Source organism: Grampus griseus (assembly GCF_964374135.1).
Source record: "Grampus griseus genome assembly, chromosome: 18".
Taxonomy (NCBI): Eukaryota; Metazoa; Chordata; class Mammalia; order Artiodactyla; family Delphinidae; genus Grampus; species Grampus griseus.
The window spans coordinates 69,161,020-69,188,708 of record NC_139012.1 but is presented as its reverse complement, the minus strand read 5'-3'; the positions used below and the strand labels follow the sequence as shown (position 1 = coordinate 69,188,708).

Below are 27,689 nucleotides of genomic sequence, written 5' to 3'. Positions count from 1 at the left end.
GAAAACCCACAGCAAGTAGCTTAATACTACCTCCAGGTGAGATTACAGAATGGCTCATTCATTAGAAAGGGAGCAGTAAGTCCTGTTATCAAATCAAACACATTTTCTTATTTGTGAAATAGTTGTCAGAAAACTTGATAACAATTCACATCTATGTACTTTTACTTTAATTTTGCTCAGATACAGAGACAGAGTGTATCCAGACTTCAACTAGCCAGTTGTCAATGTCCCTTATGATATCCTTTGGAACAAATTATACCAAACAGGTACTTAAATCAGTGGTTTTCAAACTTTTGGACAATGACTGGCAGTGAGAAATAGATTTTTCATATTATCTGGTAAGCATACATGTACATATGTATGTGTGTCTGTGTATGTGCATGTGCGTGCACATAACTAAAATAATGGATGTGCTGTGATGTTTTCCATTCTATATTTTTCTATTATATTTCATTAAAAAAACAAACTGCTGGTTGTAACCTACTAAATCTATTTCATGACTCACTAATGGGTTGGGACCCACAGTCTGAAAAATGTGAATTGATTTCAATCAGAATGTTTCTAGGAACTACAGAGCTGTTTTTATCCTATTCAATAAAATATTTGGATGAAGATATAGAAGGATTGTTCTCAAATTTGCAGATAATAAGGTAATAATAAGAAGACAAAGTTTTTGCATGATATAATCAGGATTAAGAAACTCTTAGCAGATTAAATTTAAATAGAAAATTAAATAGAAAATTTAAATAAAATAAAAATTAAATTAAATCTACAATAGATACGTACAATTCTGCACTTTATAACTCCAAATCTACTGGTAAAGCTACAGATTGGATATGTGCTGCTGCCTAGGAGCAGCATGTCTAGAAACAAAACAAAACAACAACAAAACAGAACCTTGGTGCTTCAGTTCACAATAATTTTTTGTTTGTTTGTTTTTGTTTTTTCCCCGGTGCGCAGTCCTCTCACTGCTGTGGCCTCTCCCGTTGCGGAGCCCAGGCTCCAGACGCACAGGCTCATGGGCCCAGCCGCTCTGAGGCATGTGGGATCCTCCCGGACCGGGGCACGAACCCGTGTCCCCTGCATCAGCAGGCGGACTCCCAACCACTGCGCCACCAGGGAAGCCCCACAATAATTTTAAGATGAGAGGGGAATGGAACCAAAATTGTTTGAGAACCTACTACATGCGAAACATGAATCATTGGTGTCATGTTGCTGGAAAACCCAGAACCAAAGCAAAGCAAACTAATTTGACTTGGGGATACATTAACAGGAAATCTATTTCTAAAGATGGAGGTTCAGGTAAGAGTTTCCCTCTATTTTATATTGTCTAAACCTACCTAGGACTTGGAGTACCCTGCTCAGATAAAGGTTAGAGGAAAGCAAGAAACTTGCTCTTTAAAGGACAGGTGAAGGGAATGGGAACATTTAGCCTGGACAACTGCTGTCTTCATTCCTTTTTTTTTTCGGTCTTGCAGGATATTAGTTCCCTGACCAGGGACTGAACCCGGGCCCACGGCAGTGAATGCACCGAGTCCTAACCACTGGGCAGCCAGGGAATTCCCATTCATTCATTCATTTTTAAAACACCTTTGTTAAATGTAAGTTATAAGCCAGACATGTTACGTGCTGAAAACACAAAAATACTCACAGCTTTGTCTTTTCCCACAGCCAATGAAGGGAAACGTTAATTATCGACACTTGCTACTATGTTAAGTACCTTAAATGTATTATGTCCTTTCATCCTTTAATCCTATGAATCTCTACTTTGGGATGGCTAAAATAAGGCTTTGAAGAGAATTCATTTGCCCCAGATCACACAGATAAGTGGGTTGTGGAACTGGAATCCAAACCCAGCTTCCACTGAGTCTGGAGCCTGTGTTCTCAACCATTACACAATGTTGCCTCTTGAAACTCAGATTCAGGGCCTTCTTATCTTTGAAGGACTGTCCTTTGGAAGTATGAGTATGCATCTATTAAAGCAAGAATCTATACAAAACTGACATTCACCACATAAGATATATTTTTTTTAATCTGGAGATTTAAAAATGAACATTATAGGTAGCCTCTCATTATATAGCTATCTTTCATTTCAAAATATTGTTAATGCAAATGCTAAGTTACTGGTACATCTGTAAGAAAAGAAGGTTTGTAGACTAAAATGAAACAGACCTGCTTGAATTTTTAAAAGTTTATGCTTTGGAGGGGCAGTATCGAAAACATGTAACTGTGCAATTATAAAGCCTTGTAGGTGGTTATAATTGTTCCTACATGTGTTTACAGGTCATTCAACACAGACTGTTCCTGTATCCTAAGGGTACAAGGACATATTTACTACATACTGGCTGCTGAGTTGAAATTATTTCATTGAATTCTCACTTCCTTATGGGATAGATATTCTTATCCCTGTTAGTGAATCAGAAGACTGAGTTCAATAACTTGAGGAGATTGCACAGGTAGTAAGTTGTGAGTGTGATTCAAAAGACTGTGTACTTTGCACAGTACCAGCAACTTCGAGGAGCTGACAGGGAACTGGAAACACTTTTTAAAGACTAAAAGTAGCAAAAGGTAGAACCTGCTGCCATATATATGAACAGTGGGGTGAAAAGAAGCTAGTGTGATGACCTTTCAACCTGGATTTACATATGTAAGACAGATGTATCATTTTAAACTTGCAAATCAAAATAGTGCTCGCAAAAGTAGATGCTATTCACCTGGGACAGATAAAATGCTATAGGTGGATATACGTCACAGGATTTTTCAGTGACAGCATATCTAAGTCACACTATTAAGGCTTAGAGGTGTCATAAATTTCCCATACACTTTTAATCTTTCTAACATTTTATAATTCCCTTGCTATTTAATTTAAATGGACACACCAATCACCACTCCTTTCAGAAATTTTTGCTTAACTATTTTAATAATTCCATTACTTCAGCACAAGTTTAAACAAACACACACAACCAGGAACTAATCCTAAGCACTGATCTTGAGGAATTTTGTTATACATGACCTGTGGTACTTTAGAATTTTAATGTGTTCCAGTATCCTGGGAGTTAACTTGACTAGCCAATCCAATTAAATATGAGTAATAACAAACCAGATTATGACAGATTTGTATATTGACTGTTTTCACTTGAGATGACAAAATGACTTGAATATACCTCAAGATACCTTACAGTTCTGGTGTCTTCCAACATTATCTTTATTGAAAAGGGTATACCTCATGAAATATTAAAGAAAATTACATCCTTCATTTCGAGGAAAACAGCAGTCATGCCTATATAGTTTTAATTGAACACGAGCAGCAAGACTGCTGTATACATTTTAATTTTTTAAACTAAAAGTAATTTTTTCATTCTATATATGTGAAGACACAGAAATCTACTTTTACCACAGATCTAGGCTGGCTGAGAATTACCCATATTTTAAGATAATTCCCAAATCCTCTGAACTATACATGCCTAAGAAAAAGGGAGGCATCATTAACTGGCATCATACCTAGGATGGTTACTGATTTTTAAAATGTGTCATTTGTGTATCCCACCAAACTACTACCCCACAGTGTCACACAGTGCAGCCTTTTTAGTCTGAGAGGTGAGTTCGAGAACTGTTTGTTGTTCAGAGCTCCATCCAGAGTGGATCACTGTTTGACAAGTTCTATTTTAAGTCGTGCCTATGTGTGCAGGTGTCAGCCTCTTTCACGGCTGTAGAAAAAGAGCCCCTATACTCCATCTGTATCCTTCCCCCGACAATGCAGGATCATTCCGCAGAGCGCGTTTGCTTCTGCTTTGCCAGCCACTTTTTCACTGGGAAATTCCAGGGGGGCCCGTTAGGCTGGAGTGAGGGAAGGGCGAAGAGGGGCAGAAAGAGGCCGTTTGCCACTCCCCTACCTTACAAGGCACCTGGCACTGGCAGTAGCAGCTGCTGGATGCGACGACGAAGATGATGAACCTCCTCCTAGCAAGAGGATATTGAGGAAATTAAGGAAGTGGCAGCGAAGGCGAGACACACACTCTGTGTCCTTCCCCGCAGGGAGAATCCACCCTCCAGGGAAAAACTGTGAGGAAGCCACCACCCGCCCCGCCTCTGCCAGCTCGCCCCAGTGTCTGGCAGCGGTCCCCATGCACCTGCTCACCTGTCTATCCGTTCAGGGTGGTTGGGGGAGGGACGAGGGGTGTCGGGCTGGGTGGGTGGAAGGAGAAGGAGGGCAGGGCAAAAGAGGGGGTGCACGAGGGTTCCGCCCCCCGGAGGCTCTGCGCAGGCGCAGTGGCCGGTACCGCAGGCAGGGGGCGGCAACATGGCGGAGTGAGCGGCGGCGTCGGGGCTTCACAACAACAGTGGCGCCCGTAGCGGTGGCGGCAGCGGCGTTAGGAGCATCGGCCACAGCCTGAGCTTCAGCACCGGCCAGCGCCGCAGCCAGCTGCTCACGCCTCAGGGCTTTTCGGAGCGGCGGCAGCATCTCCGCGGGGGGCGGGCCGGGCCGGACGGACCGGGAGGGGGAGCGAGAGGAGGCAGCGGCGGCCCCAGCGGCACAGCTGCTGGGCGGGCACTGCCGCTCGCCGGGCAGCGGTTAGCGGCGCCGCCGCCGCCGGGAATAAGCTTGAGAATAACCCTCCGCCTCCGCCGGGGAGGGCGCCGGAAAGGGCCGGGCTGAGGCGCACGCGGGGAGCGGGCCCGGCGCCGCGGCGCTGGTGGATGCTGGGGCTCCGAGGCGACGGCCGGGGGGCGGGGGCCGAGGCAGGTATAACGGTACCGGCGGAGGCAGCGCCACGGCTCTTTCATTCTCCTCAGGAGGGGGGCAAATGGCGAGCGAGAAGCCGGGCCCGGGCCCGGGGCTCGAGCCTCAACCCGTGGGGCTCATCGCCGTCGGGGCCGGAGGCGGAGGCAGCGGCGGCGGCGGCGGCGGCGGCGGCGGCGGCGGGGGTAGCGGTGGTGGCGGCAGCGGGATGGGGGAGCTGAGAGGGGCGTCCGGCTCCGGCTCGGTGGTGCTGCCCGCGGGGATGATTAACCCTTCGGTGCCGATCCGCAACATCCGGATGAAATTCGCAGTGTTGATTGGACTCATACAGGTCGGAGAGGTCAGCAACAGGGACATCGTAGAGACGGTGCTCAACCTGGTAAGGGAAAAGGCGTGCTCGCCATCTGCCTCCCAGCCCCCATGGCCTCCCTCCCCAAACGCTGGCTCCAACCCCTCCACCACCCCCCTGGTCACACACGCAGCGCGTCCCTGCGAGCCCAGATCGTCCGGCGGGTATTGCTTAGCGGGTGACCTGCCTGCGCGCTGCCCAAGCCACGCCACCTCCCTGCTCTCCTCCGGTCCTCTCCTGCCACCTGAGCGCAGAGCCCAACTTAACACCGCTTATTATCACTTCTCATGACTATGAGTCGTCAATTGTTCCTTGCCGTGCAGGTTTTGGGTTGACTTGAGAGTTTAGTTAGGGGGAGCGGAAGGCCTCCTTTTCTCTGGGGTTCTTTCTCCGACACTCTTAATTGTCCGTGGTGTGGCTCTCTGAGGATGGAAGCCTTGCCCCTGGAGCCTAAATTCCCCGGTGCTGCTGAAATGCGAGAAGCGCATTAAGTCCAACTTGAGCAGCTGGGAGGTGATGTTTTCCATTGAGGAGGAAAAATGATGCAGTTTTGCATCTGCCTTTAAATATATTACGAGGCTATGTTGGAGAGTGTTGTGGCTGTATCCCCCCCCCCACCCCAATCTCTTTTTAGGTAGCCTTCCTTTCTTTGTAATATTGCCCTGAATATGCTGACCTCTTAAGTAATTTTTGTGCACATCAGATGTTAAAATGTGAGGACACCAAATCATACAGGTTGATTTCTGTGGTTGCCTTCAGAGAGCATGGCATGTGGATAAAGATTAGAGGAAAGGTGTTAAATTCAACCCTAGGTTTTGGTATCCTTCGTGATAAGAAAGAGTTACTGCAGAACTGTGTATGACTTAATGTTTTGCGATATCTATCTACGGAGAGGCTAAGAAGCGTTCAAGATGTCAGGGGAAGACATGGGGAGGAAATAAAGAGAGGAGAATCATAGATTTCGGATAATAAGACTAGTTCATTTAAGATTAATTCATGTTTTAATGCCTTGTAAGTGCAGTTTTTGCTGCAGCAAAGCTTTTTAAACAGTTTCCTCTGCAATACCTAGTCTTTGACAAACTGTAAGGTTGGGTTTTCGAAGGCAAGCTTAAATCAAGAGCAATCAGTTGGCTATTGTATTTGGTGTGGAGTCACAGGAATATAAAAATTTGCTTGCAAGGAGATTTTATCACACCCATGCAGTCAGAATTTTCAGCTAAGCAATTATTTTTATTTGATCTATTGGAAAACTGAAAGAAAGCTGCAGCTACAGCAGTGGTGCCCTGAGACAGGGACAGGGATTAGATAATGTCTTTGGTTTCTGTACCTCTTAAATTCACAGAAGAGTTAAAGCTGGGTTTTTTTGTTGTTTGTTTTGCTGGGGTGTCACGTCAAAGATAAGAGAATATTTGACTTTTCTTTGTTAGATTTATGCCTGTTTAAATACCAAACACCTCTTTGTACTTCTGTGTACCTATCAAACAAATCACAAAAAGTCAGTGTAAGTTTGGGGGGCTGTCACTGCGTTGGTATAACCAAATTCTTTTTAAGACACTAATAGAAATATTGTTTTCTTGGGTGTTTTAATTATAACCAGCTGCAAATAGGAGGTCAGTACTTGCCCTTTTTTTTTTTTTAATGAGATGAAATCTCAAAATATGTTAGTAGGTTATCAGGTACTGTATTTATGTAAATTTAAAAGGAAACATTTAAAGGTTTTTTTTTTTTTTTACAGTTTTCCAGATTTCCAATACCATTTTTACCTTAGATGGTGTGATATTAGGTTATTTTTAATAAGTATTTGTATGCTTACTTAATACATTTTAACGTGATAAGAGGCAATAGGGGCTCCCACAAGCTGGAAACTGATTTGAATGTGTAACCAGTTTGGACTCTGCAGCAGTAGCAACGTATGCTGGATCAGTTCTTAACAGATGGGGTTCTATAGATATACAGTAGGTTAAGAAAGGAAGTGAAATATTTCTTTTGAGGTAAAAAAGAAATTCAATTCTCTTCAGTGCAGTGAAAATCTGGCATGAAGTCTCAACATGCAAACATTATTTTAAAGATTAACTTTGCCGTTAAGCTTTATTAGAGTAATCAGAAATAAGGTAATACTGACATGGTATATCCCCAAATCCATTTAAGACATTGTAACTGCATTACAAAGACATTTTTATTTTTGGCATAAAGAAAGTTATGTTTAAAATTTCTTTGTACGTACTTAAAGAGTACAATTGATCTTTAAATGGAAACTTTTGGGGAAAAGAATGACAAAAGGAGCTATTTACTATTAAGTTGTTAATTATATTGATTGTGGAACACACATTAGTCATTTGCAGTGTAGTATTTCTTGAATGGTAAGTTTAGTGCTTTATCTTTCCAATATACTCATGATGAAAATGTCATGTGAAAATTTAAGTTGATTGAGAAAATATTTGGAGATCATAGGCATTTAAAAAATAATTATCAAAACTTAATTCTATTTATTTAATGAGTAAATCAGTAAAATCCATTTAGGGCACTCAGTGGCTTGCTAAAGGTTGGAAGCCTCTAATATTAATCTCTAAAATGAGTTTTTTCAGTTTTCAGTCTTAATTTAAAACATTAAATTAAAAAGTAGGTGGAATAGTGAAATATTTATCACAGTGATTTCTATGACAGAAAAGAAAGGAAGAACTAATGAAACTTCAAAACAAAACGGTTTCTACCTTAAACAAAACCCTGTCTCAGTCACCTTTGTCAGAATATTTTTTTTTCCTTTTTTTTTTGTATGTTATTTTTCTTTATATGATGAGAATACTGATACTTGGTTATTAGGTTTCTCACATGTCTTGCCCAAAGAATTAAAAGTTTTGCAGAGTAAAGTTGAAGTATGCATTAAAATATAGGACTCCTTTAACACAGCCATGGTTGTAATTTTGGGGCTTTTTTCTTTTGCCAAAGGTAGAGGTCCATTTCCACTATTAGGTGGATTGTGGGAGTTTGTTGAAGAATCACCATGGAATGAGAAATAAAATGAGTAATTTCCATTGTAGATGAACGTATTTGTACAATGATATTATAGTTGACTTGAAACATTCAAATACAAGGTGGACAAGATCAGGAAGATGAGTAAGTTAGTTTGTAAATAGGTTACAGTGAGAGTGTATTGTCAAGGATTTTGCATTGTAGCTTTACCGATGAAAAAAACTGATCAACAAATTTTGGCTTTGGGAGGTATTATTTAATGTGGCAGTAAAAGAGCATTTAACTGTAGAAAAGGAACTTTGTTGGTTGTTTCAGTTATAAAGCAGGCATACTACTTAATCCATTGCTTCCTTTGTAAACACACTTAACATATGTTTATATAAAGTTTTTCCTTCCTTGAAGTAAATTCTATGTATACATAATATGTTCTTTGTTTATAACATGAACATGTCTTCTTATCACAGATTTTAATATAAACTTATTTTTAGAAAAGATAAAATAAAGGATTAATATTTACTTAAAGAATTGACAGTAGGACTTTTTTGAATAGCTCTCTTAGGTAGTATAAGTCTATAACATTTAATTTGCAGTTATTTTTTCACAAATTGTGCAATATATTAGTGTATCTTTAGCTGTAGAAAATATTTCCTCTGATAATTTTATTTTTTTATGTTCTAAGTGGCATACTGTATATTGTATTAAAAGCATAACAAGATACTTTGAGGGGACTTTGTGGGCTAAGGGCCTCTCTTCTCTTGACATATGGATCATGGTATTATTGTTCAAAGGAAATTTGAAAGTTATTCTTCTATACTTGAATGTGACAGTAACTTTTCTTCCTTAGAGTTTTTTTCACTTGCAGCTGGATATAAATATCTTTAAAATTATATTTTCAAGATATTTTAAATTTCACAAACAAAAGATATGTTTTTGAACTAAATTTACTCTAAAAATATGTGGTTGCATTTTGAATCATGAAGTCCTTAATATTAAGTCCTTAATATTAATAAAACCACATTTATTTATATTAAAAGAGAATTTCCTACATTTTAATTTAGGTTGACATGTAAGTCTTTACATATTAATTTGAATTATATTTTATTCTTGTTATCAGGTATTGAAAATTAAATTGAGTACATATGTAAATATTGGAAGTTTCAATACCTTAAGGAGTTCTGAGGTTTTCCTCAAAAGTATTAATTTAGTCATAAATGACATTAAGCAGCATATATTCTATAACAAGTCTGTTATCAAGTTATATTAATTTTAAATAAGTATTTTTTATATTGCTAGTCAGTTTTTGGCAAATACTATGTGGCTAATTAAATGTATCTCAAGGTTCCCTCATCTTTTGCTATATATTTTTCAAACACAGTGTCAAGAAATTCATTGGTTCCAGCAAAATCAGCTCCCATTTTGGATCACCGATGTAGCAGTATTATACAATTCAGTCATCCACATTTTTGACTATTTACTTTAATACTATTTTGCATCAGTTAGTTTCATAGATTTTTCATTTATTGCCTGTACTTCTGATATTTTGTGCAATATCAGCATATCTCCTTATACAAAGATATACCTATCATTGTCTAGTATTGTGTATAGTATTTAGTTATTTATACATGTTTCCACTCCTATGCTGTGAACTCTGTGAGAGCAAAAGCCTATATTATGTATATTTATTTTGTGTATTTCTGGCTCTTGGATAAAGTAAGTGCATTTTGAGTATGCAGGACACCATTATTAGGCAGTAGAGGACAAGTTTCTGAAATTCTGCTCAACAGTAGGGTCCAGACCCAAGATCTTGAAATAAATTAGACTCCTGTAAAGTTAATGTATTGCCTATTCTTATAATTAGAAATATTTGTTGAATATGTATGATGTTCTCTATGTAGGCATTACTATATATGTAAATATTATTTTGAACTGACATCTTGGAATAAGAATCTGTTAATTATTTTTCAATATATGTATGTCAAGTATATATACATGTAACTAAGATCACATTATTTTAAACAAAGAATAATATATATGGCATTGAATAGAAATTAAAAAAAAAATGTAGCCAGTTGTCATGTTACTAGGAATAGTGGGCATTTCTTGTTTCTGTCTGTCTTGCATACATTTCCCCTTTTTGGTAATAGTACCTCAATTTTCCTTTAATGAACCACTCATCCTCCATTCTTAGTTCAGCCGGTTCAGGTGGGTTCAGGTGGGCTGGTGTATAACCCAGACATGTCCAGAATCACCATGATTGGTTCAGGGATGAGCATTTAACCTGAGGGGAGACACAGGGTGAGTCACAGGACTTGGGAACTCTTCCTGTTGGGGATGTTGAGCTGGTAGACTCATCCTATAGCTGTAGGTACCTGTATTAGAATTTGACCAAGTGTGAAACCAAGAGAGATAAATATATTCTTGATTCTTCTTGAGCACTTGGAGTTCCCTGTGTCTATGGTTATTATCTTCTAACCATTAAATTCTCTCTTTCAGAGTTTATTATTGTTATTAGCTTTAAGTCAGTTTAAATTGGATTTTTGTCACTTGTAAATAGAAGGAATTCTTACTAGCATAGACATTAGTAACTGGAAGTGGGGTATTGTAGGAACAGACCTTGAATGTTGAAATGTAGTGCAAGGCGGTAAGGACTGCTTTCCCCTAGAAATTCCTTAAAAGGAATTATGGGACAGCTGTTTCGATTGTCACCTAGGTTGTCTTTGCCCATGGAGCTACTAAAATTGGAACTTTAGGGATCCTCAAGTGTGTTGTCCACTTCTTGCCTTAGAAGAAAGGAGTTTGCTTTGGTCCAAGCTGGAATGCTTGAGAGCACAGAGGGGAGAAAATATTGTCCTTCCAAGTAAGAGAGGCCTTTTCTGCCTGTAGCTACCATACAAGAGAATCAGAAAATCAAGAACCATGAGGATTGGAAAGCCCAATTTTGTGTGTGTGTGTGTGTGTTTTTTTTTTTTTTTTTTTACCCCATGCTAAAATTGGTAAAAGGAAAGACAGGAGTTTAAAGCCAGGTAACGTTCTGTTTTACAAGCTTCTCTCAAGCACCTCATGCATTATACTCCCAACCTCCTGACCAAAATAACAATCCAGTTACTAAAGAGTTTTAAAAGAGGATGCAACCAGGGAACAAGTGATAGAATAGCTGTGCCTCCTCATCCAGCTTATTATTTCACATTGCTTCAAGGGAAGTCATTAAGCAGAGTGTTTTAAGGGATGAGTAATGTGAAGGCCTATTGCTATGAGACTGAATATTGCTATGAAATTTAAAAGGTAGGTTGGTATCTTGACAAGATCTCTGGCTTTGGTTACTAGTTCAACCAGTTGACTGAAATAAATTGACCAAAAGCTTTCTGAGCTTTTAGGGAAACTATTTCCAGGGCAACCTCAAGCCTGGTAAACAAAGACCTGTGTTCTTTTTACTTCTAAGGCAGTTCTAAGCCTCAGTAAGAGGAAGTGGGTTGCTAAAGCAGTACAGCTGCTAGAAGGAAAATCTGAGGCCATAGAGGATAATGGACAAGTGAGGTCTTCTGAGATAGTGCATATCTCAGATATATAATAAGATATAATAAGTGCATCCAGATTGGTTGACCAAGAGACTCCATTCCCGTAACAGGCAATTTTTGCTACTCTGACCAGTAGTATATGGACTGTGGTTTGAATTAGTGACCATGGTTTGTTTACTGTTGATTTGCAAACTGGTCCCCGTGCACAGAGGGCAAGGAGAGACTGAAGAAAAGAGGCAGACCACTCCAGATTGGTAGCTGGCAGGTTTATTAAGCAGGGGAGCTTATGAGGCTTGTCTTGGGCAGCCGCAAGACTAGTGGTCTCTACACCTGCCTGCCAGAATCTTAAAAGTTAAACTACAGAGGCCTTAACTAAGTTCAGTCACATATACCATCCAGATGGTTTCAACAACACCTTGCTCTCGAGGCTATTTCCTTGGAAGCGTTCCCACTGTGGGAACAGTAGGCAGAGTATATATTCTAAGGACGGGGAGGGGATGAGGAGCCTCTGATTGCCCAGATCCAGCTCATGGGTCAGCTGACAGTCACGTCCTCTTGATTATTTCCTCCATATTTATCTTCTCCACTCTTCTAAGTGGGCATTATTATTATTATTATTATTTTCTTTTGCCATTATATATTGATTAACGGAGGATAGTTAAATTTATTACATAGATATATATTGTCAGATTATGAGGTACCATGAAAAAATGCATGTTTGGAACTGACCAAGAATAATACTAATAGCATAAAGATTTCAGACTTGTAGCTGGATCCAGTAACTTGACATTGTCTTTGTTTTCCTCCCTGCCTCCCAGACCCATGGTGAAGTGATGAGTGCATTTTCTGTTGTGGTTAAGATAGTAACATTGTTAAACATGGATATTTAAGAAGTTATATATATGGAAAGAAGTGAATGTATAAGGTGGCTGGGTAGCCGAGGGCTAGAATGTTGTAGATTTCTTTTGGTTTTGGCTGCATAGCGTCCATTCCTTCTGCTGTTAACAGTTCTGAATTTTTTGATTGAGGAGTCATCTCTTCTTGATTCTTGGTTTATATGGTTTGGGGTTTCCCTGGACTCCTTTCTGCTTTCCTGGACCAGGAATAGAAACTGTACTTGGCCCATCAGTAACAGATATTGGTTAAATATCTACCTGTACATCTGCGAAAGCTTGATAACTCCTTTCATTCTGCTGGAGAAAGTAAAAGATACTCATCACTGGAGTTGCTAAGATGTTAGAATGTAAGTCTAGATTTGACTGTCACTGTGCTACCATGAAGGCAGAGTATGCTCGAGGATAGAGCTATCACAGAGGCACCAAGAACCAAGAGATTACCGATGACATCTTTGGAGCCTTTCAAGTCACTTATACTGCCAGGCTTTTCAGTGTATTAAGCTAATACATTTCTTGTTTTGCTTAAGCCAGTTTGAATCAGGTTTCTATTTGTTGCACTCCAGTGATTCCTAACTAATATTTAGAATTAAAATTATAAAAAAACTTTAGGTATTAAGTATCATAGGACAAATCATAAGAAAAATAATTTGGCAAAGGGCTTGATGCATTTCAAGAAAGAAGAAAGAGACATTGCTAATTATTACGAAAATTCATCTTCACTAAATAAGAACATAAGGTAATACTGAGATACCCTGAAAAACAAATGATTAAAAGGAAAATTACCAGTGTTTTATCAGCATGCTAAAATAATCTTAAATGACATTGTTGGGCATGTAAAATGGTACAGCTGTTCTGAGTAACATTTTCCCAATATGCGTCAAGAAGTTTAAAGAGGTTCTTGTCATTAATCCTTAGTTCTTTAGGCTAAGGAAAAATTACCTGTGGACAAATATGAGGGTTAAATGTAGTTTAATGATATAAAAAATTAGCAATAACCTATATTTTCACATTAGGAAAAGGTTATGTAATTTTATATCTATGTTATGAAATATTATACAGCCATTCACACTTTATGTGCCTCAGTTTCCTTATGTGTAAAGGAGTTACCTCATAAAGTTGTACAGATTAAATGAATTAATATATATAAAGTGCTTGGTACAAAGCTAACTTTGTATAGTATTTACTATTGTTATTTTTTTTATTTTTATTTTTTTACTATTGTTATTTTTGTTCTTATCTTGAGCCTGATGACCATATGATCATAGAAAGAAAATAATGATCTAACTAAAACTGAGTTCTGTTTTAGCTTGGATTACCTGAGCTGGTGAACCTGTCAGAGAAGGAATCTCAGGTGTCCACCTTCTAATGAAACATAGGGGGTCTGTTTTGAATCCCGCATAGTCTTTAACAGCGTCTGGGGTAATTTTTCCTAATGGGAAATTGGGGAACGAATAGGCGTGAGGTGACACAGCTTCCTTTGCCTAGAATTCCTTCTATCTCTTCCTTCCTTGACATGGCTGAATTTCACATCTGGATGTATACTAGGCCATGAAGGGTGATCCTGGGTAAATAATACCTCCCTCTTGGAGTATTAGCTTAAATATTTAGAAAACTACTTGAGTTACAAACATAAGAGGCAAGTTAGGGGACTGAAAACTATTTTGTGATCAGTTGTTTTAGAAAATTATATTAGTGTATATTTTAATAGCTCTTAACTGTTTCCAGTGTACTTGCAAGATTGTGCTGTGTTAACTAATCCTCAGAATAACTCCCTTTTCAGATGCCATTCCTTCTCTAGAGATGTGGAAACTAAGACTGCAGGAAATGTGAAGTATTAGACAAGGTTATCCAGGTATTAAGTACCAGGGCTAGGACTCAGGCCTTCAGATCAAAGGCTAGAATCTTCTCCATTATTGAACAAAATGTAGCTGCTTAGAAATTATCCCAAAGGCTTGCATTATATGAAGAGATGATGCTGGAAAGGGAGGGTCGGGTCCAGCCAGCATCAGTGAGCTGATTCTGTGGTAGAGAATGCTGCCCATAGAGGACTCAGGACTTGCTGATCACAGGAAATAAAAATGAATGCAGGACAGTTTGATGGATTTGTACGCAAAGTGATCTAACAGCCTATATTGTGAAGTATTAATTTTAGAGTTTTGGGGAATGGTGATACAGTATTTAAATGGTAACTAGCTTTCATTTGTATACCTTTTCACTAGGCAAAGTGTGGGTATTTTAGATATTACTCTGAACAAGAAAAAAATAGTATACATTGATATATTTATTTTATGTAGAAAAAGTAGATGTGTTATGTTTTAGTGTTAATCAGATGCACCACCACACATACCATGTTTGCTTGGATAGAACAAATGAGTTAACTAGAGTCTAGGTGATATAATTTCCAATAATTGTGATTCTTCTTTCAGTTCACTGAAGTAGAGCAAACATTGTTTAATAGAAAATTTTATGGAAGTGTTAAATGTCTAGATATATTTCTCTTTAGCAACTACTTCCATTTTCTGAAAGAAATAACTTGTAGCTGATTTAAAGATGGTATATGAGTATTTCCAGTGTTTTTTAAAAACTTTTCATGTGTGGGGAAGGAATTGGCATTTATAGAATTGGGGTTGATAACATACCGTATGTTTTTAAAATCCTCTACCAGCCCCTTTGAAATAAATGTGGGTCTACTTTAATATAATAAGTAAACCACGGCTGAAATGAAGGGGCTTGTCCAAGGTTGCAAAGCAGAAATTAGACTCAAAGCTAGATGTTCTGTTCCTAGGTTTGTTGTTCTTTAATCTTTACATGTCAAGCGCTATGTTAAGCATACAATATGCATTATCTTATTTTATCATCTTGACCTGCAATATAAAATCTTCAATGAAATAAAAATAGTCATTGTCTTTCTAGGTTAAACTAAGTCTGGTATTTTAAAAGAGGAGAAGTATTTTCAGCTCTAATTATATCAGCAATATTTTATTATAAAATGTCATAAAATTATTGTACTTGATTTGTATTTATTTTCTATAACTTGATTCCCCTTTAAAAGTCCTCAAATTTAAATTAAGTATTTAAATTATTTTTAAAGCTTATGAGATATGAGTCATCAGTGGAAGAATTTTCTTTTATTATGCTGTCTTGACTGTTACTTGCTGAATAATCATTGCATTTTTCAAGTTATCATGTCTTCCTTTTTTTGTCTAAAGAACTCCTGTTCATGTTTCAAGAATCAGCTGTTGTCCCCCACTTAAGTGATGCCTTCTCTGATCTCCCCCTAACAGCTCTTCCTCCCATTCTGTGCTCTCCCATAACACTTCGTACATAGTTCAGATTTAGCATAGTTCAGATTGCCTGTCCTATTTTAATTATTTGTTTACTTGTCAGACCACCCTAGAGACTCTGAATCCCTTGAGATCAGAATGTTGTCTTATTCACCTTGGTATCCTGAGTACTTAACATAGAATCTAGAATTTTGTGCTGCTTAGTGAACTTGTTTTGAAAGAGGATTTTTTTTTTCACATTTTATATATTTTGCTTGTTTTTGTCACTTCTGGCTTAGTTACAAATCTTGTCTTCTCAGACTATTCTGGTTCTTTTAATTTCTGTGTTTGCCTCTTCCTTAACATTTCAGTTTTTATTTTTTTGAGGAAGGGGGTGGATAGAGATATTTTGATGTGTTTGTATATATGTATATGAGGAGTCGTAGGGTCTTCAGATGTGGTGAATAGCCTGACTCTTATCACTTGCATAGGTGAGGAAAGAACCAGTTGGGTTAAGATCCTGCAGGTTTTCACAGAATTCGAATTATCACTTAGATTCCCTCTTAGTCCAGTGGGTTTTTTTTGTTTTGTTTTTGTTTTTCCACTTTATCTTGGTGCCTGGAGTTCCACTTTGCCTCAGCCCATTTGGGGTCATAACTCTCACGGAGAAGCATACCTTTTTTTTTTTTTTTTTTCTTTCTTTTAACTCAGGCACACTCAGAACACTTAAAGTGATGATTAAATAAATTACTGAGTAATCCTAACCTAGTGTTCTATTGCCAGAGTCAAGATTCTCATTGGGAATATAAAAAGGAATTTCATGGTCCCTACCTTCAGTAACTTGAGGTTCAGTACAGGAAAAAGAAGAAAAATCAGACAAATTCCATTGGCAAAAAGTGATATTACAAAGATTTAAACAAAATGCTATGGAGACATTAATGGTTCCACTACCTTTACTTGGAGGAATCTGGGAAGGTATCATTGGTTAAGTGACTTTGGATTGGATCTTGAAGGACAAGTAACTGTTTCCCCACATATAAAGGGCAGGAGTGGAAAACCTTTCCGCACAGAGGGACACGGGTCATGAGGGAGTCTTTCCATGGCTGTGTCCACTAACATTAACTACAAACCACATCAGATTAGCTTTATTTCTTCTTGTAGAAGTCCCACCCCATTTTTTTTTTTTTTTTTTTCATTCCATGAGTGTTCATTGGCTTACTTTGTTTTAAGGTCTTTCAAGCACAGGGGAGGTGATAAAATGTATTAGGTGATAAAATGTATTCATTGAGTTATTTGAGGAGTTCTGTTTGTGTAGGTATTTGTGGTTCATGATTAAGAGTAAAGGTGGAGGAAGAGATGAAAGGAAAACTAAGGGTGTTGAAAGTTATTTTTAATTTTTTCAGCCTTATAAAATCAGAATTCTTAACAGTAACATTTTATCAAAGTAGAGTTAATGGTTTTCTAAAGTCTACAAGGAACTTCAAGTGGGCCTGATGCAGTTCAGTATCAGGATCACCATTAAGAAGCCTTTTTTCTCTTAACTGGTCTAGTATTAGTACTGTTTTGTTCAGCTTCTTCCTCTGTAAGGAAATCCTGTTCCCTCCCACCCCCTAAAGGACAGTGGTTTTTCCTTTCTGCAAATCAAATTATAGTTTTTCCATTAGCAGCATTACAAAATTTCAAAGAATGTTCCAGAAAAAAATGTTAGATGCTAGGTTAAATAATATTATATGTAATAGTGCAGCAACTATTTATAAAATAGTATATTTACTTTCATGATTTTTTTTTTTTTTTTTTTTTTTTTTACTTTCATGATTTTTAAAAGTTGAGATTTAATGATTCATCTTTAAAGTGTGACTTTTCACGCTGTAGTTTCTTTGGAGTATCTGTTCCTATGAATAAAATATGCTAAGGCGTCAATTTTGTGTTTTTTCTTTCTTCTGGGTGTTAATCTGTTCACATGCTTGTTTCATTGCTATTATTGTTGAAGTCATCCCCCTGGCAGACAGCAGGCCCTAATTGGGTGGGATTGTAGTTGCAGTCTTTTAGCCATTGACTATACTAAGTTTAGATTCAAATGGAAATGTAACCCATTTTTTTGGTCTCATTAGTACCACACAGGGACTGACTACACTAATTGGTCACAGTTCAACCAGCTTGCCTGAGTGGTCTTGGAGTTGTTTTGAACCATTAACATTTTTTCATCCTGGGCTTTAGGATAAAAAGCATTCGTTTTTAGGATGACTGACTGACTTATTTTAGGGGTGGGTGGAGTAGCTGTGAAGAAGCATTTTTCTTTGTGAAAATACTCATTTAGGTACTTTTATCGAAAGTATGTTGAGCAAATAGATTTTAGTCAGATTTGCTGGGTTTTTTTCATTAATTATGTTGGGCTTTTTAAATTCTAGAAATAACGTTTAACCTGATTAGTGATCTACACTCTGAAAGGTAAACTAATGTATTTTAGTTACTGCATGACAAACTGTCATTCACAATGACAGCTGCACCCAATTACATTGAAAAATTATGCTGCCAAACTCTGAAATAAATTAAAGATGACCTGCTTAGAAAATATGGGATATAGACATTTACAACAGAGATTTCACTTCTGGTGAAACAGTGCTTGGGGTTTTGGATCAATATGATAATGCATTCTGTATCTTAGAGCCCAAACTTGATATCTTTGTATGTAAAAGGAATAAAGGTATATATTAATGGAGAGGTAGTTTATGAGAATAACATTTAATAATTAGATGTATCACATTTGTGGCACATGTTATTAGTTGTTAAAGAGGGACTCTATTAAAGTAGTTTATTCTTGAAGAAAAACTAGAAAGTTTTGCTTTATATAATGATAGTCAGCTATGAATGTTTAATATGCACTGTTACTGAATTATGTAATTTTACAGTTGACTTAATTGTCACTTTCTAATCGTCTAATTGTCACTATATTTAATTTGCAGGTTTTCTAGTTCTTTTGTTCATGGTTACTTCTTCTTCCTCCTTCCCCTTGCCCCCTCCACTATTTAAATACTGATCTGTTGGGTCTGAATATATATACTTATTTTAATCCTAATGCCACATATGACCACATAACCATTTTATTCCACAGATATTTTTAGAATCCTCACACCATGTGTGATGCTAAACACTGAGGATACAATGATCAAGACACAATCCCTGCCCTGGAATTTTTAGCACTGCAGGGAGTCAAAAATACAGGCAATGAAATGTGTGAATTCTATGATAGAAATAAATTAGGGAATAGTGGGCAACACTGAGGGGAGAAATGTACCAAGGGAGTCAAGGGAGGGCTTCATAAAAGTGGTGATGTTTGAATTGAGTTTTGGAAGATGGCTAGATCTGTCTAGATCTGTGCAGTCACAGAGTAGCTACTAGCCACATGTGGCTAGTGAGCACTTGAAATGTTCCATAAGCATAAAATGTGCACTTGATTTTGAAGAGCTGGTATAGAAAAATATTACATTAGTAATTTAAAAATATTTATTACATGCTGAAATCATATTTTAGATATGTTGGGTTAAATGAAATATAAATTAATTTCACCTATTTTCTTTTATATTTTTCTTTTAATGTGGCTAATAGAAAATTTTAAATTACATAACATGGCTTGCATTATATTTTTATTGGACAGCACTGATTTATAGGGGACGTCTCAAAAGTAGATGAACCATTGTAAGTATAGAAAGAAACTAATAGATATTCTAGCATGCTCTCTTTTCTTTTAATATGTCTGCTTATGCATGTGTATATATACTGCATATTCATATACTGTATATACTTACACTTACAGACACATATATACATAATCTTTATATTGTTTGAGCCACTTATATTGTGGGTTTTCCTGTTAAGTGTCAGTAAACATCCTAACTAGTGCATTGACTTAATGGCAACAATTTAAAAACCACGTATCATTGGGGAAAACCGTGTTCTCCCTGCCCTGGTAAAAGTTGCCTAAATAATTCATGGGAATCAATATTGCAACAAATTAAAATGCACTTTATTGTCAGCGGATACTTTGGAAGGCAAATTGTAAGCATTGCTACAGAGTTGAAGAAATAGAATAAAATGTAGTTGTTTTGTAGGAGTTGGATGAAGTGCTGTTATTTCTAACATGTTTTGCTTATAAAATTTGCTAGATGGTTTCTTAATGGAATAAACAACTGCTTTTTGTGAGTTAACTGTTAAAAATTTTATGTGAAAATACACTTTCTGGAAATGCATGTATGTCCTGTTTACCAAAACCAGAAATTGAGAACTAACCTTACCTTTATATAGAGAGCAGAATATATATACTTTGTGAAGATTTACTTGTTTTATCGGAATAAGAGTCCCCTATTGTATTTAGGTTGCTAATTTCAGTATTAATTATCAGGAGTGCCATATTTTAAATAAGACTCTGAATTGAATACTAGAATACTAGAATTCTGCAATGCTAATGCTTATCTTGGTAAGATTTCGAAGATTATCTTGTTTTCAGATACGGAAACCTAGGCAGCAGAGAAGTTACTGACTTACTATTTTCCATTATGCAAAGGATGTAAGGATACTTTCTTACTTTGAAATATTTTATCTTTTTCCTTTCTTCTACTTTTCCTTCTTGTCTCCCTCGTATTTGTATTCTCATATGCCTTCGTATATGTATTGAAAGGTATTACATGTTTACTGGTGTCACTTTAAGTCCAAGCAGTTTTTACTTTTTTCCTCAGCTAATTACAGTTTTATATCTGCTGCAGTGTTTGTAGAAAATTGAGATCTTCATTCTCCTTTAATAATAGCAATAATAATCATACTTGATGGAGATGAGAGGGAGGTTAATTTAAACATACTTTTATTTATAGGTAATTGTTAGGAGCTGAAGTGCCCATACCTAGGGATAGTATGATCAAACCTGGGGAAAGAGTGAAATTGGAAAGATGATTCTTTTCTTTAAGGATTTCGAATTCTAGAAACAGAAACCACTGTGTAAATTAGAAAAAAAAAAACTAAATTATGTGATCAGGCTTTTGTGGAATGACTAATCTGAATTCAGATTCTGACTCTGCCTTTTTTTCCCTCTTGTGACCGTGAGTAAAAGTATGTATTAGAGTACAGTATCACAGAGGAGGAAGTAATGAACTATTTGCAGGAGTCAGGAAAGACTTCAAGGTGGAGGATTCTATTGAAATTGGCTTCCAAGGGGAGCAGGGGTTTGCTGAGTAGACAGGGTGGAGTAAGGGCATTCCAGCTCTGGAACTTTAAGTCAGCACATTATAAAGTAGTAATGTCTTTCTAGGAGTGAGCTTTCCTTCTGGCAAATTCCTGCCTGTACTTTTGGACTTCGCTTAAGCTTCTATCTCTACTATTGATCCTTCTCTAACACAAAGAGAGTTTTGAGGCAGTTAAGCATTTCCATTTTTGTGCTCTATTAGCACCTTGTAAATACATAGGTTTCCCAGCACCCTCAGGAGTCACATTCTTGAAATGTAATGTGGTTGGCAAAACTGCAGTTGGCAAAGTCAAGGTCTCTAGACAACAAAGTGTAGGTAGATGAGAAATAAAAATAATGCATTAAACATGTATATATTTGTATATAAGTGTATAGAGAAAAGTTCTATAATGCAGCCATTTCCAAAACAAACCAGGATCATCTGGTGCTTGTTTGTACCAAATATAATTAAAAAAAATAGTAATTATAAGTTTTTGTTAGATGTGCTGCTAGGCTGTTGACTGTTACTGATATAATAACAGCTCTTGGTGGGGGAAGAAGATACACAACTACATTAAATGTACACATCAGTTACGAGTTATATGTTGATTTCAGAAATGTTAAAATGTGAAAAATATTCCTTAGAATAAAGGAAATATAGTATTCTCAATTAATACAATAACTCCATGACAGAGGCATTTCTATCCCCATTTAACACTTGAGAAAAGTGAGAGTTTGTGAATTTGTAGCTAAGGACTTTGGGCAATGTGGAGCAAGACATTTTGGCAAAAAAGAGACATGAGCAAAGCAAAATGTTCATTCCATGTAAGTTGATCTGATTAGGTAGACTAGTGTTGTCATACTCTTTCAGTAGTTGTGGTGGTTCTATCCTGAAACAATAGGATTGGTCACAGAGGACAGCCTGTTCAGTGGTGAAGTGTATTATTAGTGGGTGCTAATTCTTGCTCCATCTTGTACCTGATTCTTTTAGGACTTTTATAACAATGAACTAGTGTCTTCGACTCTGTTTTTAGATTTATAAATTAATACGTAAATGCTATTTCAGTCAAGTCAGTTTTTGTATCCTGGTTTTCTGTAAAGAGCTTGGCTGTTGTGGGACAACTAATTTGAATTCATATCCTGGCTCTGCCTTTTCTTTGGTTTGTGACCTTGAGTATCAAGTATCAATATTTCATCTCTCCAAGCCTCTGCTTCTCTCTCTCTTTCTTTGTATCTATGTGTCTATTTATCTATATCTTTTGTCTATATATCCCTCTATATATACTTCATATGTGTCTGTTCATATGTATCTGAGAAAAAGATGTTATTTTCCCTTTTATTCCTCTTCAGTGGGAACTGTATATATGAATTACATATATGGCAGTTCATTATAGTAGTAAGTTTCTGCTACTATACAGAATGTTCATTTAGCACATTGCTATTCAAATGTGGTCCACAGATCAGGTTTGCATATTTGTGAAGTGTTTGTTGGTCTAAGAGGAGATAAGGAGCTTGTGCCAGAATATAAATAATTTTGTCAATAAACACACTGTTTATTTCAAATAACTTTTTTCCCCCATAGCAAGACTTTCTTGATGAAGGAAGCAGTGTGTTAATTCATGTTCTGATTCAGTTGCCTTCTCATTGGCTGGTACTCTGAGTAGCTTGAATGGAAGGTACTTTTGGGTACCCTCAAAGCTTAGTTTTAGTTGTGTTATTTTTCATTTGTGGTGTTAGAAAGGTTTGCTACTGTTAGTGAAAAGAATATTGATTTTGGACTTGGAGTCTAATCTTGTCTTTGTTACTAATTAGTTGGGCAAGTCGTTTACGTGTTACAGACCTTACTTTGCCTGACTGAAAATAAGGATTGGGTTAGATGACACGTGTGGTCCTTTCAGGCTTTAACATGCTATTACTTTATGATTTTAAATAGTATTTTTTCCTTTTTTTTTTTAAGAACTAGAACATAGACCTGATACTAAAGTTGACGATAAGCTACACTGGGATAGAAACATGCTTTAAGAAGCTTGTTTTTGGAATAGATGTTTTTATTAAACTTCAGTCAACCATATGCCAAGAAGTTGGTTCTAAAGATAGAATGATTAATGAAACTGTTTTTTGTTTATAAGTAGTAATCTTCTAGGGGAGATAGACAAATAAATACAATTGACCCTTGAACAATATGGGGGTTAGGGTTGCCCAGACCCCAAGCACTCAAAAATTGCATATAACTTTACAGTCAGCCCTCCATATCCACAGTTCCACATCTGAGGATTCAACCAACGGCAGATCATGTAATACTATATAGTATTTATTGAAAAATTCCCATGTATTAGTGGACCTGCACAGTTGTTCAAGGGTCAATTTGAACAACTATATACAAGTAAATATATAAATGGAATAGCTGATGTGTTAGTGATATGGACCAAAAATGTTGAACGAGGAGACTTTGAGAAACTAATTATGTAGAACAGGAGTAGGCAAACTTTTTCTATAAAGATCCAAGTATTTTAGGCTTTTGGGCCATATGGTGTCTATCACAACTACTCAGTTCTGCAGTTGTAGTAGGAAGGCAGCCATAACCAGTACTTAAAAGAAAATACATGATTTTCCAACACTAATTCTCTGGCACCAGTTAGGTGTCCTAGAATTCAGTGCAGTTCTAACACTAACTACCTGGAGTTAGCCCAAACACCACAAGTTAAGGGCTCAGTCCCACAAGACTGCCTCCATTTCAGATGCCAGCTGCAAGTGGGGCTATCTGAATTTCTGCCTGGGTGACAGCAACCCCTCAGGTTCGGTAATTTGCTAGAATGACTCACAGAACTCAGGAAAGCACCATGCTGACAATTAGTTTTATTGTAAAGGATACAACTGAGGAACAGCCAAGGTATTGGAGTGGGCACACATAGCTTCCGTGCCCTTTCTGTGCTCAGAAACACATCAATGCATTCACTAACCCGGAAGCTTCCTGAACCTCATTGTTCAAGAGTTTTTATGGAGTCTTCATTATGTAGGATGATTGATTTAATCACTGGCCACATAACTGAATTCAATCTCCAGGCCTCTACTCACATGCTTGGTCTTTCATTGGCCATCCCCTCTCTTGAAACTATCTAAGGGCCCACCTTGAGTCACTTGTTAGCATAACCTTAGGTATGATCAAAAGAATCTAATCACGAATAACAAAATAAATTCCTATCACTCATGAAATTCCAAGGATTTTTGAAGCTCTGTGCCAGGAACTGAGGGCAAAGACCAAATATATATATATATATATATATATATATATATATATATATATATATATATATATTTAATTATACTATAGGCAACCTTAACCAATATGGAAATGAACAGGCATAGCTGTTTTCCAATAAAACCTTATTTACAATAAGGCAGGAAGCTAGAATTGACCTGTAGGCAGTAGTTTGAAGACCCTTGCTCTAGAAAAATAGGAAAGGCTTCTCTAAGAAAATGACATTTAAACTGTATCTTTTATTTCTTAAAAATTTTTTATTGATGTTATACTATTTTATTATTATTTTTTAAAGTCTTTATTGAATTTGTTACAATATTGTTTCTGTTTTTTTTTTTTTTGCGGTACGCGGGCCTCTCACCGCTGCGGCCTCTCCCGTTGCAGAGCACAGGCTCCGGATGCGCAGGCTCAGTGGCCATGGCCCACGGGCCCAGCCGCTCCGCGGCATGCGGGATCCTTTCGGACCAGGGCACGAACCCATGTCCCCTGCATCGGCAGGCGAAATCCCAACCACTGTGCCACCAGGGAAGCCCTGTTTCTGTTTTATGCTTTGGTTTTTTGGCTGCAAGGCATGTGGGATCTTAGCTCCCAGACCAGGCAGGGATCGAACCCACACCCCCTGCATTGGAAGGCAAAATCTTAACCACTGGACTGCCAGGGAAGTCCGGTTGATATTATACTATTTTATAGAATTTTAAAATGATATGTTACAACCTTAGTGATGTAATTTTAGGAAAATTTTTATAGATCAATGGCACTACCTGTAGAGAGTTTTTTTTTAAGATGCTTGGTGAGTGAGCAGGGAAATTTTTTGACCTGTGTGCCCTGATTACTAATATGTTTTCATATCAATTGAGAAAGTCTTCAGTTCTTCTAAGACATTAATTCCTTTTAGCTCCTGTGAGTAAGAAGGCTTGAATATTACCCACTGGGTAACAACTTATAGGTGTTATTCTCCTGAGTGATCATGATTTTTATTATATTCCTTGATTAGTGATATTTTGTGTAACCTGTTGCTGTTGGAATGGTGTTTTCCTTCTGTCGTTTTTATTTTGAGTTCCACTCTTTTGTTTTTTGGTGAAAGGAACTAGAGCCTTGGGTTTGAGTTTTATCCCTTTGGCTAAGGGAGCCTGTGTAACTTCCACATTATGAGAGCTGTCCGATGAGACAGTAGGAATCTGGCACTTACAACTGTGTAATGCAGTTCAAGGCATGAACATTTGAAGACTTTCGGTTTCTGCCCTTTTTTTTTTTTTCCTTTTTGCCAGAGTATAAACTGTTTCTTCTTCTTGCCTGAAGGTTTCACAGTGGAATGAATAATCATGCTTATAACAATTTATCAACTTATCTTGTTAATTTTACGTCTCAGTATATATGAAGTTTCAAATTTTCATGAAGATGAACATTTGGGTGGCCTCGAAGTAAGGAAAATTGGGAGCAGGCCAGAACTGACTGTTTTAATAGGGATGGAAAGGTTCGGGTTGGATTTTATTCATGTGCTTAGGTGATGTGACTATAAGCTTAGGGTAGAGAGTGAAAAGAACTGCCCTAATGAATCCCTGCAGTAATGATGATGAAAATGAAGGTAATGGAAAATTATCTAATACTTTAGGGCTAAAATAAAAGCAAAATTCAGAAGAATCAAAGGGAAGCTCATTTGTTTGTTGTCAGTAACCACAGATGAGTTAGTAGTATCATCTTTAATCATAAAAGGGCAGGGACTTCCCTGGTGGCGCAGTGGTTAAGAATCCGCCTGTCAGTGCTGGGGACGTGGGTTTGAGCCCTGGTCCGGGAAGATCCCACATGCCATGGAGCAACTAAGCCCGTGTGCCACAACTACTGAGCCTGTGCTGTAGAGCCTGTGAGGCACAACTACTGAGCCCATGTGCTGCAACTACTGAAGCTCGTGCACTGAAGCTCGTGCACCTAGAGCCCTTCCTCTGCAACAAGAGAAGCCACCGCAATGAGAAGCCCGCGCACCATAACGAAGAGTAGCCCCCGCTCACCGCAATTAGAGAAAGCCTGCATGCAGGAACGAAGACCCAACGCAGCCAAAAATAAATTAAATAAATACATAAATAAATACATTTTAAAAACATAAAAGGACAATTACTTAAATGTATATGTGTGGGTCACAGCAATATTCTGTTAATCAATTACACATGAATAGTTTATTTACTTGCTCTTTCAACTGCATTATTTTTTAAATTGAATACTTATTAAATATTGTTGGTACTGAGTTAGGCTTATATGGAGATAATAATAATAATGGTAATTTTTATCTAGTGGTCCATGCAGGAGGCTAAGCATCATAATCTTCACAATAACACTGTGAGACAAAGTCCTGTTATCCACAGTCCACATGTGAGGAAATAAGATTCCGAAGGTAAAGTTGGCTGCCTGATGCTCAAGCCTTTTAACAGTCTGTTTCTTCCTAATAGACAAAAATTTCCTAAGTTTTATAAGTGAAATTTTAAAAAATTACATACTTTCTGAGAAGGGATAGATAACATCTTATTTGGGGAGTGGAGCCTCAGGGAAAGTGGTGTAAAGAAGAGACATGCAAGATGATGTGAAAATATAAGGTGAGGCTTGAGCATGGAAGCGTTGAATATTAGGTCACAACTTGAAGAGTTATCTGAGTCATAAAGCTAATCTTTTTATTCATTGTGGCCTGTTGCAAACTATTCCACGCTGCTTTCTTCTCTGGAAGATAAAATTCAGATTTTTGAGACTTTGTGGTTGTGGTGTTTTCTTCTAGAGGACTTATCTAGTACTCCTCTGCTTCTCTACTCCATCTCTACTTGTTTGCATGCCTATGCTTATGGATTTAAGTGTAAACATAAGTGAGTGTAGATTGTACAAAATTATCTTAAACAGAATAGATGCTAAGATTAATCTGCTTTAAAGACATCTAATCTACCTTGAAAATTGGAGTCATTTTCCTTTCCAGATGACGGTTCACAAGGTTCAGGATTTTTTGTTTCATATTCCCTGTGCCTGTCATTTAATCACTGTGGAAGGAGAGAGGGAAGTATAGAACGATACACAGTTAATTTAAAGTTGGGTGTCGTAGCATTTTGTATAAATGGAATCTGACAATATGAATGAACTCTTTTGAGTAAAGCCTCTTTCACTTAACATAGTGCTTTTGCGATTTGTTCATGTTGTGTCTTTCATCAGTTTATTGCTGAGTAGCAGACCGTCATATGCATATACCATAGTTTATCCATTCTTCTGTTGATGGAACTCTGAGCTGTTTCCAGTTTTTGGCCATTATGAATAAAGCTTCCTTGAACATTCTTATACAAGTCATTTTGGAATATATTTTTCATTTCTTTTAGGTAAATACCTAAGAATGTAATTGCTGGTCAGATAGATGGTGTATGCTTGGTTTAACAAGGACCTGCTAGACATTTTTCCAAATGATTGAAATACCTTGTATTTCCAATGATGTATGAGAAATCCCCCCCTCACCAGCATC

At 37.4% G+C, this 27,689-nt stretch overlaps 2 protein-coding genes across 4 annotated transcripts in view; one reads left to right on the top strand and one right to left on the bottom strand.

Moving 5' to 3' along the window:
• The window catches only part of LOC309835925 (uncharacterized protein), a gene marked incomplete at its 5' end in the record, with an annotated part of 502,005 nt that extends 497,703 nt beyond the window's left edge, over positions 1–4,302 (bottom strand). Inside the window, 2 exons of the mRNA XM_082675641.1 lie at positions 3,894–3,960; positions 4,139–4,302. Of these exons, the coding sequence (XP_082531767.1) occupies positions 3,894–3,960; positions 4,139–4,302 (231 nt within the window). The remainder of the gene's footprint in view (positions 1–3,893; positions 3,961–4,138) is intronic.
• A 503-nt stretch (positions 4,303–4,805) lies between these two features.
• NBEA (neurobeachin) overlaps positions 4,806–27,689 on the top strand; it is a gene marked incomplete at its 5' end in the record, with an annotated part of 629,414 nt that continues 606,530 nt past the window's right edge. For all 3 annotated transcript variants that reach the window (XM_082675501.1, XM_082675500.1, XM_082675503.1), the window contains one exon: positions 4,806–5,120. In XM_082675501.1, coding sequence (XP_082531627.1) covers positions 4,806–5,120 — 315 coding nt within the window. The remainder of the gene's footprint in view (positions 5,121–27,689) is intronic.